The 16,191-nt window shown below is 43.7% G+C and overlaps 1 protein-coding gene across 2 annotated transcripts in view; it reads left to right on the top strand.

The window, feature by feature from the left end:
- Window positions 1-13,150, top strand: part of LOC139411939 (centrosomal protein 78) — a 32,799-nt gene extending 19,649 nt beyond the window's left edge. Inside the window, exons 6-16 of one of the 2 annotated variants that reach the window (XM_071158704.1) lie at window positions 1,685-1,859; window positions 2,008-2,121; window positions 2,501-2,565; window positions 2,706-2,811; window positions 3,467-3,581; window positions 3,754-3,796; window positions 3,929-4,063; window positions 4,276-4,353; window positions 11,515-11,684; window positions 11,931-12,048; window positions 12,248-13,150. In XM_071158704.1, the coding sequence (XP_071014805.1) occupies window positions 1,685-1,859; window positions 2,008-2,121; window positions 2,501-2,565; window positions 2,706-2,811; window positions 3,467-3,581; window positions 3,754-3,796; window positions 3,929-4,063; window positions 4,276-4,353; window positions 11,515-11,684; window positions 11,931-12,048; window positions 12,248-12,787 (1,659 nt within the window). In that variant the 3' untranslated portion in view covers window positions 12,788-13,150. Of the gene's footprint in view, window positions 1-1,684; window positions 1,860-2,007; window positions 2,122-2,500; window positions 2,566-2,705; window positions 2,812-3,466; window positions 3,582-3,753; window positions 3,797-3,928; window positions 4,064-4,275; window positions 4,354-11,514; window positions 11,685-11,930; window positions 12,067-12,247 lie in introns of both variants that reach the window. The other variant, XM_071158703.1, reaches the window with a different exon arrangement.
- Window positions 13,151-16,191: the final 3,041 nt, after the last annotated feature.

Below are 16,191 nucleotides of genomic sequence, written 5' to 3'. Positions count from 1 at the left end.
AACATATTCCAGTCTGTGCTAGCAAAACAGTCCTGTAGCGTAGCATCCTCATCATCTGACCACTTCCGTATTGAGCGAGTTACTAGTATTTCCTGCTTTAGTTTTTGCTTGTAAGAAGGAATCAGGAGGATAGAATTATGGTCAGATTTGCCAAATGGAGGGCGAGGGAGAGCTTTGTATGAGTCTCTGTGTGTGGAGTAAAGGTGGTCTATTGTTTATTTTCCTCTTGTTTCCAATTATTGCACGTTGGCCAATAGAACGGATGGCAGTGGGGGTTTACTCACTTGCCTATGAATTCTCAGAAGGCAGCCCGACCGCCGCCCCCTTTTTCTCCGTCTTTCCTTCACGCAAATGACGGGGATTTTGGCCTGTTCCCGAGAAAGCGGTATTTCCTTCACGTCGGACTTGTTAAAGAAAAAAATCTTTGTTGAGGTGAGTAATCGCTGTTCTGATGTCCAGAAGTTATTTTCGGTCATAAGAGACGGTAGCTGCAACATTATGTACAAAAAAAGTTACAAACAACGCAAAAAAGCCACCAAAATAGCACAGTTGGTTAGGAGCACGTAAAAGGGCAGCCATCTCCGGCACCATTATTCTTTTTCGACTGCATTTGAAGAAACATTCAAAGTTCTTGAAATGTTCCGCATTGACTGATGTCTCAAAGTAATGATGGACTGTCGTTTTTCTTTGCTTATTTGAGCTGTTCTTGCTTTAATATGGACTTAGTCTATTTGCTAAAATACCATGTTCTGTATACCATCTCTACCTTGTCACAACACAACTGATGGCCTCAAACGCATTAAGAAGGAAAGAAATTCCACAAATGTACTTTTAACAATGCACACCTGCTAATTTTAATGCATTCCAGGTGACTACCACATGAAGCTGGTTGAGAGAATGCCTAGAATGTGCAAAGCTGTCATCAAGGCAAAGGGTGACTTTGCTTACTACATGATTCCATATGTGTTATTTCATAGTTTTGATGTCTTCAATATTATTCTATAAGGTAGAAAATAGTAAAAATAAAGAAAAACCCTTGAATGAGTAGGTGTGTCCAAACTTTGGACTGGTACTGTACATACACACATTTTCCTTAAAGTATAATTTTTTTGAGAACTAATGTTCCTGTCCCCACTATAACAAAAGTATTACATGTAATTTTTTTATTTTAATACTTTTAATTGAGAGACTGTAGAATTCCATTAATTCCTATGGAGGACCGCTCCTACTGGGGAGCACCAATATGGCCAACCGGTGGCTTCAAAGCCGCACAATGGCTAGCAATCCAAGATTTATATACTCTGAGTATACAAAACATTAAGAACACTTGCTTTTCCCATGACCGACCAGGTAAATCCAGGTGAAAGCTAGGATCACTTATTGATGTCACTTGTTAAATCCACTTCAGTCAGTGTAGATGACTGTGAAGAGATCTGTTAAAGTAGGTTTTTTAAGCCTTGACACACAATTGATAAATGGAATGAGTATGTGTGCCATCTGTGACTGTCATTACAGTGAGCTCTGTTTCCCTCTAGTGGGGATGGTCAGTATGACATACTCAGAGAAGATCTGTATTGAAGTCATTACACATTCAACAATTGGGCAGAATCGTGCATCCTTGTTGTGTGGTGTTTGGGGTTGTGTGTGTGACCTCCAATTTACTGACCTCTCCCCTGCATTGCAGCATCAGGCAATGCGGAGGCACAGTGCAGCCTGGGCCGAATCTCTGAGGTACAGGAGGCCTGAATTCGAGGGCATGGGAGGCCTCCGCCGGGTCACTCTCAACTGCAACACCCTGGTGGGAGACAGAGGGGCGGCCGCCCTCGCACAGGAACTGGCTGAGGACCTCTGGGTCAAAGGTCAGAGGACATGTTCAGTCTCATTGACCCACTTTCAAGTCAAGTTTCCTTGGGCTCGAATCCAGGGTTGTGTATATTAAGGAACACTATATCAAAACTTCTTTGTTAATAGTGCTATTGACTGTAGTTTTTTGCATTGTTTTCCTAGCCTTGGATCTGCAGAAGTGTGGTTTGTCCAACGATGGGACACGGTCTCTGCTGGAGGCTCTAAAGTCCAACTCTACTCTCTGTGTCCTGGATATCAGGAGGAACCCCTTGGTGGGTAAGTTCCAACTGACACTGCTCTGATTGGATGGGATTGTTTTACTCATGGCACCTGTCAAAAGGGTATATTTTGGAAGTAGACATCTCAGAATGATCATATGGGGCGGCGGGGTAGCCTAGTGGTTAGAGCGTTGGACTAGTAACAGGAAGGTTGCAAGTTCAAACCCCCGAGCTGACAAGGTACAAATCTGTCGTTCTGCCCCTGAACAGGCAGTTAACCCACTGTTCCTAGGCTGTCATTGTAAATAAGAATTTGTTCTTAACTGACTTGCCTAGTTAAATAAAAATAAAATATCTACTCGTTTTGCAGTTTTTTCCTTTGAGAGTTTGTTATAGGCCTAACACGAGTGGTTCTTACTCCTCTCCTCCTCGCACAGACAACGACCTGATGAAGTCTGTGATCGAAAGAGTTCTCATGAACGCTAATGGTCAATCCTCTCAGGTAGGGATACATTTTCTCCTGGCCTATCTGGCTATTAAAGTAAACATACATACATACTGTATTATACATGTGTGAAGATGTGTCTTGGGGTTGATGATGGTGGTTTCTCAGTAGTATGTGCTCCGTGTTTTATGTTGTAGTACTCCTGGATCAAGCCCCCAGCCCTCAAAGACTCACAGAAACCTCCAATCCTTAAGAGAAGAATACTGGGAAATACAGCTAGAGGAAAAGCAACATTTAGGATAGGTACTTTTGATCATCAACTCTCAAGGGAGTAGATATTTGTTTCCAAGGCATTCTCTCTTTGACCTTTGCCCCCCCAGTGATGCAGAGATGTGCCCACAGTCGTGTTCATTATAGGCTCCAAACGGAAAACAATGGACTGAAATATAGAGGGCCCACCTAGACTTGTCCAATAGGAAACATTTATTTTGTTTCCGGTTGCATTCCATAATGAACACAATCCAGGTCACTGTTAACTCTCCCTTAGCCATCAGCCTCTCAATACTAAGCCTCCAAACACACAGTCACCCTGTGGTACTATACACTATAACAGTGGATATGTTTTAAATGGGTAAATGTAACTAGAGCCACCACATCCTTTCTGGAGCTAGGAAGTAGCATTACGGTTGCCCGGTATCTAAAAGTCTAATAGCGGTAGTTAACCAATAGTAAATACATGTAACTAACTCTGGCATCCTCTCTCTTTGCTTGCTACCAGTGTACGTAATGCTTTGTTTGACATGTGTGACGTATCCAGTTTCATATCGTGTTGAGATGAAACTTCCCTATGTAGTTACCATACGAATGAACCCTGTGATGTTCTATTAATAATCACATTATTTTCAACTGCCGACCTATCATTTCCTGCTGGCGTTGACCATATATGGTTCTGCCCCAGGTCCTCGCAGGTTGTCGTTGGCCGGTAGGCGGAGTCCAGTTGTTGCCCAGCAGCCACACCCCTGCTCCAGCAGGTGTATCCCATGGCGCACTGCAGAACGTGCTGGACGACAGAGGTAAGGGCAGTCGTTGAGGAGAATGACTACAGGAATCTTCCTCCTACAAGATGAAACGCCTTTATTTATCTTAATTTCAATAATAAAGACTAAAATCAACTTCCATTGTCCTCCATGAGTGGTTGAATATCCTCTTCTTTTCATGTCCTTTCATGTCCTCCTATCTTGACAGAGGACTTCCTCCAGGTAATACAGTGGCAGAGCAGAGCTTTGAGGTAAGCAATCAATTTGTCTAACACACTGTTAGAGACTAATTCTGACACTTTCTGGCCACATGTAATCGATATGTGCCTGGCCTGTGTTGTGGTCATATGTTCTGTTGATGTCTAATATATGGTCTTCTTCAGGGGGCTGCCACTGTCAAGGTGACAATGGAGACTGAGTCAGAGGAGGAGGGAGAGGAGGAAGCGGTTGAGACAGAAAGTCTGTCACCACTTAGTCTTCATGAGAGGATCACTGTCAGACAGTACAGACGTGTACAGGTAAAGCCCATATGGTAGCAGACAGTGCACATGCTGTACTTAGTGGGGCATTTTGAAAATGGATTACTTCAAACTGAGGTGCATCCTGATTGACAAGCCCCACAAACACCAGGCATGTTTTCTCTCCCACTGACTGACGGGCAGGCAGACATACTGACACGGGTGTTTTGATTTGACAGTGATGGAGTGCAGTTCTCCTGTTTTTCCTACAGGTGGAGCTGGAGGAGTGTCGGCTCAGACTAGCAGAGGAAAGGAGGGCCAGAGTGAAGGCAGACACTCGTCTCATGGAGGTACGGACTGTCATCCCAATCTTTTGTACTAGTAAGACTAAAATGCAGAGTATACAATATTCTACCATTTTTGTGAGAAGATGGTATGACTTGCATACATGTACAGTACCAGTCAAAGGTTTGGACACTACTCATTCAAGGATTTTTCTTTATTTGTACTATTTTATACATTGTAGAATAATAGTGAAGACATCCAATCTATGAAATAACATATGGAATCATGTAGTAAATACAAAATTGTTAAACAATTCAAAATTTATTTTATATTTGAGATTCTTCAAAGTAGCCACCCATTGCCTTGATGACAGCTTTGCACACTCTTGGCATTCTCTCAACCAGCTTTATGAGGTAGTCACCTGGAATGCATTTCAATTAACAGGTGTGCCTTGTTAAAAGTACATTTGTCAAATGTATTTCCTTAATGCGTTTGAGCCAATCAGTTGTGTTGTGACAAGGTAGGGGTGGTTTACAGAAGATAGCCCTATTTGGTAAAAGACCAAGTCTTTATTTTTTTCACATTTTATTTAACCAGGTAGGCTAGTTGAGAACAAGTTCTCATTTGCAACTACGATCTGGCCAAGATAAAGCAAAGCAGTTCGACACATACAACAACACAGAGTTACACATGGAATAAACAAACACAGTCAATAATACAGTAGAAAAATCTATATACAACATGTGCAAATGAGGTAGGATAAGAGAGGTAAGGCAATAAATAGGCCATGGTGGCGAAGTAATTACAGTATAGCAATTAAACACTGGAATGGTAGAATGTGCAGAAGATGACTGTGCAAGTAGAAATACTGGGGTGCAAAGGAGCAAGATGAAAAAATAAATACAGTATGGGGATGAGGTAGATTGGATGGGATATTTACAGATGAGCTATGTACAGGGGCAGTGATCTGTGAGCTGCTCTGACAGCTGGTGCTTAAAGTTAGTGAGGGAAGGAAGAGTCTCCAGCTTTAGTGATTTATGGCAAGAGCAGCTCAAATAAGACAAGAGGAACTACAGTCCATCATTACTTTCAGACATGAAGGTCAGTCATTGCAGAACATTTTAAGAACTGAACGTTTCTTCAAGTGCAGTTGCAAAAACCAAGCGCTATGTTGAAACTGGCTCTAATGAGGACCGCCACAGGAAAGGAAGACCCAGAGTTACCTCTGCTGCAAAGGATAAGTTCATTAGTTACCAGCTTCAGAAATTGCAGCCCAAATAAGTAACCGATCCATCTCAACATCAACTGTTCAGAGAAGACTGAGTTAATCAGACCTTCAAGGTCGAATTGCTATAAAGAAACCACTACTAAAGGACACCAATATGAAGAAGAGACGTGCTTGGGCCAAGAAACACGAGCAATGGACATTAGACCGGTGGAAATCTGTCCTTTTGGTCTGAGTCCAAATTTGATATTTTTGGTTCCAACCGCCGTTTCTTTGAGATGCAGAGTAGGTGAACGGGATGACCTTCGCATGTCTGGTTCCCACAGTGAAGCATGGAGGGAGGAGGTGTGATGGTGTAGGGGTGCTTTGCTGGTGACACTGTCAGGAATTTCTTTAGATTTCAAGGCATACTTAACCACCATGGCTACCACAGCATTTTTCAGCGATACGCCATCTCATCTGGTTTGCACTTAGTGGGACTATCATTTGTTTTTCAACAGGACAATGACCCAAATCACACCTCCAGGCTGTGTAAGGGCTATTTGACCAAGGAGGGTGATGGAGTGCTGCATCAGATGACCTGGCCTCCACAATCACCCAACCTCAACCCAATTGAGATGGGTTTTGGATGAGTTGGACTGCAGAGTGAAGGAAAAGCAGCCAACAAGTGATCAGCATACACTAACGTTCAAAAGTTTCTGGTCACTTAGAAATGTCCTTGTTTTAAAAGAAAAGCTTTTTTTTTGTCCAGTAAAATAACATCAAATTGATCCGAAATACAGTGTAGACATTGTTAATGTTGTAAATGACCCTTGTTGCTAGAAACGGCAGATTTTTTTTATTTTATGGAATATCTACAAAGGCTCTTCAGAGGCCCATTATCAGCAACCATCACTCCTGTGTTCCAATGGCACATTGTGTTAGTTAATCCAAGTTTATCATTTTAAAAGGCTATTAGAAAACCCTTTTGAAATTATGTTAGCACAGCTGAAAACTGTTGTCTGATTAAAGAAGCAATACAACTGGCCTTCTTTAGACTAGTTGAGAATCTGGAGCATCTGCATTTGTGGGTTTGTTTACAGGCTCAAAATGGCCAGAAACAAATAACTTTTTTCTGAAACTCGTCAGTCTATTCTTGTTCTGAGAAACGAAGGCTATTCCATGCGAGAAATTGCCAAGAAACTGAAGATCTCATACAACGCTGTGTACTACTCCCTTCACAAACTGGCTCTAACCAGAATAGAAAGAGGAGTGGGAGGCCCCGGTGCACAACTGAGCAAGAGGACAAGTACATTAGAGTGTCTAGTTTGAGAAACGGATGCCTCACAATTCCTCAACTGGCAGCTTCATTAAATAGTACCTGCAAAACACCAGTCAAATCAAATCAAATTTTATTTGTCACATACACATGGTTAGCAGATGTTAATGCGAGTGTAGCGAAATGCTTGTGCTTCTAGTTCCGACAATGCAGTAATAACAAGTAATCTAACTAACAATTCCAAAACTACTGTCTTGTACACAGTGTAAGGGGATAAAGAATATGTACATAAGGATATATGAATGAGTGATGGTACAGAGCAGCATAGGCAAGATACAGTAGATGGTATCGGGTACAGTATGTACAAATGAGATGAGTATGTAAACAAAGTGGCATAGTATAGTATAAAGTGGCTAGTGATACATGTATTACATAAGGATACCGTCGATGATATAGAGTACAGTATATACGTATGCGTATGAGATGAATAATGTAGGGTAAGTAACATTTATATAAGGTAGCATTGTTTAAAGTGGCTAGTGATATATTTACATCATTTCCCATCAATTCCCATTATTAAAGTGGCTGGAGTTGAGTCAGTGTCAGTGTGTTGGCAGCAGCCACTCAGTGTTAGTGGTGGCTGTTTAACAGTCTGATGGCCTTGAGATAGAAGCTGTTTTTCAGTCTCTCGGTCCCAGCTTTGATGCACCTGTACTGACCTCGCCTTCTGGATGATAGCGGGGTGAACAGGCAGTGGCTCGGGTGGTTGATGTCCTTGATGATCTTTATGGCCTTCCTGTGACATCGGGTGGTGTAGGTGTCCTGGAGGGCAGGTAGTTTGCCCCCGGTGATGCGTTGTGCAGACCTCACTACCCTCTGGAGAGCCTTACGGTTGAGGGCGGTGCAGTTGCCATACCAGGCGGTGATACAGCCCGCCAGGATGCTCTCGATTGTGCATCTGTAGAAGTTTGTGAGTGCTTTTGGTGACAAGCCGAATTTCTTCAGCCTCCTGAGGTTGAAGAGGCGCTGCTGCGCCTTCTTCACGATGCTGTCTGTGTGAGTGGACCAATTCAGTTTGTCTGTGATGTGTATGCCGAGGAACTTAAAACTTGCTACCCTCTCCACTACTGTTCCATCGATGTGGATAGGGGGGTGTTCCCTCTGCTGTTTCCTGAAGTCCACAATCATCTCCTTAGTTTTGTTGACGTTGAGTGTGAGGTTGTTTTCCTGACACCACACTCCGAGGGCCCTCACCTCCTCCCTGTAGGCCGTCTCATCGTTGTTGGTAATCAAGCCTACCACTGTTGTGTCGTCCGCAAACTTGATGATTGAGTTGGAGGCGTGCGTGGCCACGCAGTCGTGGGTGAACAAGGAGTACAGGAGAGGGCTCAGAACGCAACCTTGTGGGGCCCCAGTGTTGAGGATCAGCGGGGAGGAGATGTTGTTGCCTACCCTCACCACCTGGGGGCGGCCCGTCAGGAAGTCCAGTACCCAGTTGCACAGGGCGGGGTCGAGACCCAGGGTCTCGAGCTTGATGACGAGCTTGGAGGGTACTATGGTGTTGAATGCCGAGCTGTAGTCGATGAACAGCATTCTCACATAGGTATTCCTCTTGTCCAGATGGGTTAGGGCAGTGTGCAGTGTGGTTGAGATTGCATCGTCTGTGGACCTATTTGGGCGGTAAGCAAATTGGAGTGGGTCTAGGGTGTCAGGTAGGGTGGAGGTGATATGGTCCTTGACTAGTCTCTCAAAGCACTTCATGATGACGGATGTGAGTGCTACGGGGCGGTAGTCATTTAGCTCAGTTACCTTAGCTTTCTTGGGAACAGGAACAATGGTGGCCCTCTTGAAGCATGTGGGAACAGCAGACTGGTATAGGGATTGATTGAATATGTCCGTAAACACACCGGCCAGCTGGTCTGCGCATGCTCTGAGGGCGCGGCTGGGGATGCCATCTGGGCCTGCAGCCTTGCGAGGGTTAACACGTTTAAATGTCTTACTCACCTCGGCTGCAGTGAAGGAGAGACCGCATGTTTTCGTTGCAGGCCGTGTCAGTGGCACTGTATTGTCCTCAAAGCGGGCAAAAAGGTTATTTAGTCTGCCTGGGAGCAAGACATCCTGGTCCGTGACTGGGCTGGGTTTCTTCCTGTAGTCCGTGATTGACTGTAGACCCTGCCACATGCCTCTTGTGTCTGAGCCGTTGAATTGAGATTCTACTTTGTCTCTGTACTGGCGCTTAGCTTGTTTGATAGCCTTGCGGAGGGAATAGCTGCACTGTTTGTATTCGGTCATGTTACCAGACACCTTGCCCTGATTAAAAGCAGTGGTTCGCGCTTTCAGTTTCACACGAATGCTGCCATCAATCCACGGTTTCTGGTTAGGGAATGTTTTAATCGTTGCTATGGGAACGACATCTTCAACGCACGTTCTAATGAACTCGCACACCGAATCAGCGTATTCGTCAATGTTGTTATCTGACGCAATACGAAACATCTCCCAGTCCACGTGATGGAAGCAGTCTTGGAGTGTGGAGTCAGCTTGGTCGGACCAGCGTTGGACAGACCTCAGCGTGGGAGCCTCTTGTTTTAGTTTCTGTCTGTAGGCAGGGATCAACAAAATGGAGTCGTGGTCAGCTTTTCCGAAAGGGGGGCGGGGCAGGGCCTTATATGCGTCGCGGAAGTTAGAGTAACAATGGTCCAAGGTCTTTCCTCCCCTGGTTGCGCAATCGATATGCTGATAAAATTTGGGGAGTCTTGTTTTCAGATTAGCCTTGTTAAAATCCCCAGCTACAATGAATGCAGCCTCCGGATAAATTGTTTCCAGTTTGCAGAGAGTTAAATAAAGTTTGTTCAGAGCCATCGATGTGTCTGCTTGGGGGGGGATATATACGGCTGTGATTATAATCGAAGAGAATTCTCTTGGTAGATAATGCGGTCTACATTTGATTGTGAGGAATTCTAAATCAGGTGAACAGAAGGATTTGAGTTCCTGTATGTTTCTTTCATCGCACCATGTCACGTTAGTCATAAGGCATACGCCCCCGCCCCTCTTTTTACCAGAAATATGTTTTTTCCTGTCTGCGCGATGCGTGGAGAAACCTGTTGGCTGCACCGCTTCGGATTGCGTCTCTCCAGTAAGCCACGTTTCCGTGAAGCAAAGAACGTTACAGTCTCTGATGTCCCTCTGGAATGCTACCCTTGCTCGGATTTCATCAACCTTGTTGTCAAGAGACTGGACATTGGCAAGAAGAATGCTAGGGAGTGGTGCGCGCTGTGCCCGTCTCCGGAGTCTGACCAGAAGACCGCCTCGTTTCCCTCTCTTTCGGAGTCGTTTTTTTGGGTCGCTGCATAGGATCCACTCAGTTGTCCTGTTTGTAAGGCAGAACACAGGATCCGCGTCGCGAAAAACATATTCTTGGTCGTACTGATGGTGAGTTGATGCTGATCTTATATTCAGTAGTTCTTCTCGACTGTATGTAATGAAACCTAAGATGACCTGGGGTACTAATGTAAGAAATAACACGTAAAAAAACAAAAAACTGCATAGTTTCCTAGGAACGCGAAGCGAGGCGGCCATCTCTGTCGGCGCCGGAAGTCAACGTCAACAGTGAAGAGGCGACTCCGGGATGCTGACCTAGGCAGAGTTGCAAAAAAAAAGCCATATCTCAGACTGGCCAATAAAAATAAAAAATTAAGATGGGCAAAAGAACACAGACACTGGACAGACATCTAAGTTTGAGGTGTTCGGATTACGAAGAACATTCGGGAGACGCAGAAAAAATGAAAAGATGGAGTGCTTGACGCCATGTCAAGCATGGTGGAAGCAATGTGATGGTCAGGGGGTGCTTTGCTGGTGGTAAAGTGGGAGATTTGTACAGGGTAAAATATCCTTCCTTCTACAAGATCATCACTCCATTTTGCAACACCATGCCATACCCTGTGGACGGCGCTTAATTGGAGCCAATTTCCTCCTACAACAGGACAATGACCCAAAGCACAGCTCCAAACTAGGTAGTAACTATTTAGGGAAGAAGCAGTCAGCTGGTATTCTGTCTATAATGGAGTGGCCAGCACAGTTATCTGATCTCAACCCTATTGAGCTGTTGTGGGAGCAGCTTGACTGTGTAAGAGGTGCCCATCAAGCCAATCCAACTGGTGGGAAGTGCTTCAGGAAGCATGGGGTGAATTCTTTTCAGATTACCTCTACAAATTGACAACTAGAATGCCAAAGGTCTGCAAGGCTGCAATTGCAGCAAATGGAGGATTCTTTGACGAAAGCAAAGTTTGAGGGACACTATTATTTCAATTAAAAATCATTATTTATAACCTTGTCAACGTCTTGACTATATTTCCTATTAATTTTGCAACTAATTTCATGTATGTTTTCATGGATTCCTAAGCGACCCCAAACTTTTGAACAGTAGTGTATTTGGGAACTCCTTCAAGACTGTTGGAACAGCATTCCTCATGAAGCTGGTTGAGAGAATGCCAAGAGTGTGCAAAGCTGTCATCAAGGCAAAGGGTGGTTACTTTGCCTAGGTTACTACATGATTGCATATGTGTTATTTCATAGTTATTTCATTGTGATGTCTTCACTATTATTTTACAATGTAGAAAAATAAAGAAACCCTTGAATGAGTAGGTGTGTCCCAACTTTTGACTGGTACTGTATGTAACCTATGCCCCTTTTTTATTCTTATTGTGTGTGTGTTTTAATTGTCGATCAACTGCTCTGTCTGTTCAGTATGAGTTGGAGAACGCTCGGCTGCGCAGTATCAACTTCTCCCTGTCGGAGGCACTGCATGCTCCTGCTACTGGCCCCTCCAGTGTTCTGGAGGACGATGCGGTTCTGGACAGCATCGAGAGCTCCTTCGGCAAGTTCCACGCCTTCCTGGACCTGCTCAAGGATGCTGGGTAAGCCTTGTGACTGGCAAAATATATATTGGTGGGTTCACAAAGTTCCTCGGTAAAGAAAGAAATGGACAGTTTTTCTTTGAATGTGTGGAGTTTCATCTCAATGGGACAAATATTGAGACTTACTTCTAGGCTGGGGGGTTTAGATGTGAGGGGACGTTACTTGTTGTGTAATGATTATCCTGCTTCTCCAGTGTTTATCCTGTGTATTCTAACACATACCCTATGCTCTGCTATGTCTCTCAGACTGGGCCAGTTGGCCTCCATGGCAGGGATTGACCAGTCCGACTTTGGCCCACCCCAGCTGTCCTCCAGTGTTGGACAGCCTCTTGTTGGGGCAGGGGACCAGGACACGGGAGATAAGGTTGATGCGGCACCTTCTGTAAATAGTCTCAGTGCGGTATGGGTGGTGTACAGTATGTATGTACTAAGATTGTCGTCAGGGATGGTGTTTCTTTGGTAGATATTCAAGTGTTAAGCAGTGTAGATTCTGAGTGTCGGTGGTGAATATCTGTCAGTAGCTTGGGTCCTATTCAATCTCATTCTCTGGGTTGTCTTTCCAGGGAGGCGACGGCCCCAATGCTCCGTCAGAGGGCCCGCCCAACGGATTCACCCCCGGAGCTCCAGCCACCCTCAGAGGGTTAGGGTTAGAGGGTGACCCACAGGAAGTGCCCCCCATCCCTGCTAGTGAGGTAGCCAGTGTGGCGAAATCTGGTGGAGAGAATCAGCAGAAGGATCCCTCGCCCTCACAACCGGAGGGGCGACAGGTGTCAGGGACTGAGAACAGTATCCATAGCAACGGCTCCCATGGAAATTACTCGTATGCCAAAGGCTCCCTTAGCAATGACTCTCAGGGTAGCGGTTCCTATGGCAAAGGTTCCCGTGGTCGTAATTTCTCTCACCAAAGTAACGGCAAAGGCTCACATGGTTACAGTTTTAATTACAGCAACTGCTCCTACAGCTCCATCCACAGCAACAGCTTCCATAGTAACAGCTCTGTAAGGTCCAGTCTGAGTGACATGAGTGAGCGTTTGGAATCTGTTGGGTCATTGGGGTCAAAGGCTTCTGGAGAGAACAGGGTAGGGTCAGGAGCTCAGAGGTGAAACTCTGAATAGAGTTTGAGATGTTGGAACAGATCTGCTCTCTAGGGAGCATGGGTGGTGAGTCTGATGGGTTCTGAACCCACAACTCTGCCCCTTGTTGAGTATTTGTTTTTAATATTTTCATGTTATATCTGTGTTTACCTTGTGCCATTGGTGCCAAATTGGAGTACTATTAAAATGTTATTGTGCTAATGATGCCTAATCTTAAATGTGATTTTAGCCTTTTGTTAGATTAATACTTTTTGGGCTTTTTAGTTGTTTTTTAAAAACCTGACTTTTTTTATACTGTTTTTATACTGTTTGTATATATAATATATGTATATATTTTCTACAATAAACTTTGTTTAAAAAAGTTTATATACATTGATTGTAGGGCACTACTTTGTTTACACTGTTCAACCATATGTACAGTGCCTTGCGAAAGTATTCGGCCCCCTTGAACTTTGCGACCTTTTGCCACATTTCAGGCTTCAAACATAAAGATATAAAACTGTATTTTTTTTGTGAAGAATCAACAACAGGTGGGACACAATCATGAAGTGGAACGACATTTATTGGATATTTCAAACTTTTTTAACAAATCAAAAACTGAAAAATTGGGCGTGCAAAATTATTCAGCCCCCTTAAGTTAATACTTTGTAGCGCCACCTTTTTCTGCGATTACAGCTGTAAGTCGCTTGGGGTATGTCTCTATCAGTTTTGCACATCGAGAGACTGAATTTTTTTCCCCATTCCTCCTTGCAAAACAGCTCGAGCTCAGTGAGGTTGGATGGAGAGCATTTGTGAACAGCAGTTTTCAGTTCTTTCCACAGATTCTCGATTGGATTCAGGTCTGGACTTTGACTTGGCCATTCTAACACCTGGATATGTTTATTTTTGAACCATTCCATTGTAGATTTTGCTTTATGTTTTGGATCATTGTCTTGTTGGAAGACAAATCTCCGTCCCAGTCTCAGGTCTTTTGCAGACTCCATCAGGTTTTCTTCCAGAATGGTCCTGTATTTGGCTCCATCCATCTTCCCATCAATTTTAACCATCTTCCCTGTCCCTGCTGAAGAAAAGCAGGCCCAAACCATGATGCTGCCACCACCATGTTTGACAGTGGGGATAGTGTGTTCAGGGTGATGAGCTGTGTTGCTTTTACGCCAAACATAACGTTTTGCATAATTGCCAAAAAGTTCAATTTTGGTTTCATCTGACCAGAGCACCTTCTTCCACATGTTTGGTGTGTCTCCCAGGTGGCTTGTGGCAAACTTTAACCGACACTTTATGGATATCTTTAAGAAATGGCTTTCTTCTTGCCACTCTTCCATAAAGGCCAGATTTGTGCAATATTCAACTGATTGTTGTCCTATGGACAGAGTCTCCCACCTCAGCTGTAGATCCCTGCAGTTCATCCAGAGTGATCATGGGCCTCTTGGCTGCATCTCTGATAAGTCTTCTCCTTGTATGAGCTGAAAGTTCAGAGGGACGGCCAGGTCTTGGTAGATTTGCAGTGGTCTGATACTCCTTCCATTTCAATATTATCGCTTGCACAGTGCTCCTTGGGATGTTTAAAGCTTGGGAAATCTTTTTGTATCCAAATCCGGCTTTAAACTTCTTCACAACAGTATCTCGGACCTGCCTGGTGTGTTCCTTGTTCTTCATGATGCTCTCTGCGCTTTTAACGGACCTCTGAGACTATCACAGTGCAGGTGCATTTATACGGAGACTTGATTACACACAGGTGGATTGTATTTATCATCATTAGTCATTTAGGTCAACATTGGATCATTCAGAGATCCTCACTGAACTTCTGGAGAGAGTTTGCTGCACTGAAAGTAAAGGGGCTGAATAATTTTGCACGGCCAATTTTTCAGTTTTTGATTTGTTAAAAAAGTTTGAAATATCCAATAAATGTCGTTCCACTTCATGATTGTGTCCCACTTGTTGTTGATTCTTCACAAAAAAATACAGTTTATATCTTTATGTTTGAAGCCTGAAATGTGGCAAAAGGTCGCAAAGTTCAAGGGGGCCGAATACTTTCGCAAGGCACTGTATTTGTTTGTTTACACTAGGAAAAGTTATGGGAAAAATCAGTCTTGGTCATTCTACAGGGCTATTCCTGGGGTCAAAAACAATGGGCTCATTCGAGCGGATCACTTTTGTCAAGTCTGTGGCCATTGCTGGTCACTGCCTTTCAAAGTGTTGCATTATGGGGATAAAATGTTTCCGACTTGCGCCTACATGTAGACTGCATGAACTTGACATAAATCATGTGATCAAGGGTAATTTAGTTTTGACTGCAAGTTTCTGAAGTTGTTCTTCACCAACATAATGCTGCAGCCATTGCATGCATTGTGGGCAGTGTTGCCAACTAATTTTCAGGGGAAGTTGCTAGAGGCAGGTCAATTTGTTGCTAAAAGACGTTGTGATGTCATTGTGTGATGACGCCATTACGTAATAACGTAAAACTGCGTCATTACGTAGAATATACAATAACGTTACTCAAATTGACTGGCCATCTCGGTGAAAAATATGATTTGACATTTGTTAGTTTAGATTTGTTTATCATATTTTTTTATTTGTAAAAGTAATATAAACACAACATATTTTATATTTTTAAACACAACACATTGAATTATTGAACAATTACACATTATTGAACAATTACATTTCATTTATTTTCTTTTTAACTAGTAAACCTACACATTCTGAACAATTTATAGTTTTATGCAGTGTATTGGTAGTTAACATGCTACCTAACTGATCAACAATTATAGGTACAAGCTAATAACAAGGTATATATGCTATCTTATTGAACAAGCAACTTAACTCAAATAATGATGTGTGCGCTAGGCATCACTTTCCAGCTCTCTCCAGGTTGTTGTGCTGCTTGGCTGGCTAGCTGCTCAATGGTTTCCTCCAGATATTGCCACTGTTCTCGTTGACACTGCAGTGCCACCATCAGCTGTGTGTCTCCGCCAGTTCCAGAAAGTCCACTCCTTGCATATGTACTGTAAATATGATGAATCATAGATTGGCAAGGAAATCCTCTTCATCTTCACTGTCCAACGGCATTGTCACAGAGCTGGAACCAGCAGAAGAGGATGGAGTGGCCTTAAAGCTGTACGCTGCTGTGGTGCCAAACTGCTGCAGAACTTCAATTGGTAGTTTATGCTGGTAACAGGTATCACCAGCCAGCTTCAGTCCACGCCGCACTAGGAGTATGGAGTTGAGAGTGTGCAGTGACACTATTTCTTAACTTTGACTTGACTACACTCATTTGGCTGAACAGCTGTTCAACCTCCGCATTTGAGTGTGGCAAGGAGAGGGCAGTGAGTGCAGCTTTGCACAGTTCTTCAAATGGATTTGACCCAGAAGAGTCTGTGTAGTTATTGACTTCACTCCAAAACTTGACTATT

The sequence above is a fragment of the Oncorhynchus clarkii genome, chromosome 6 (assembly GCF_045791955.1).
Source record: "Oncorhynchus clarkii lewisi isolate Uvic-CL-2024 chromosome 6, UVic_Ocla_1.0, whole genome shotgun sequence".
In the NCBI taxonomy this organism is placed as follows: Eukaryota; Metazoa; Chordata; class Actinopteri; order Salmoniformes; family Salmonidae; genus Oncorhynchus; species Oncorhynchus clarkii.
This window is presented reverse-complemented; position numbering and strand designations above follow the sequence as displayed.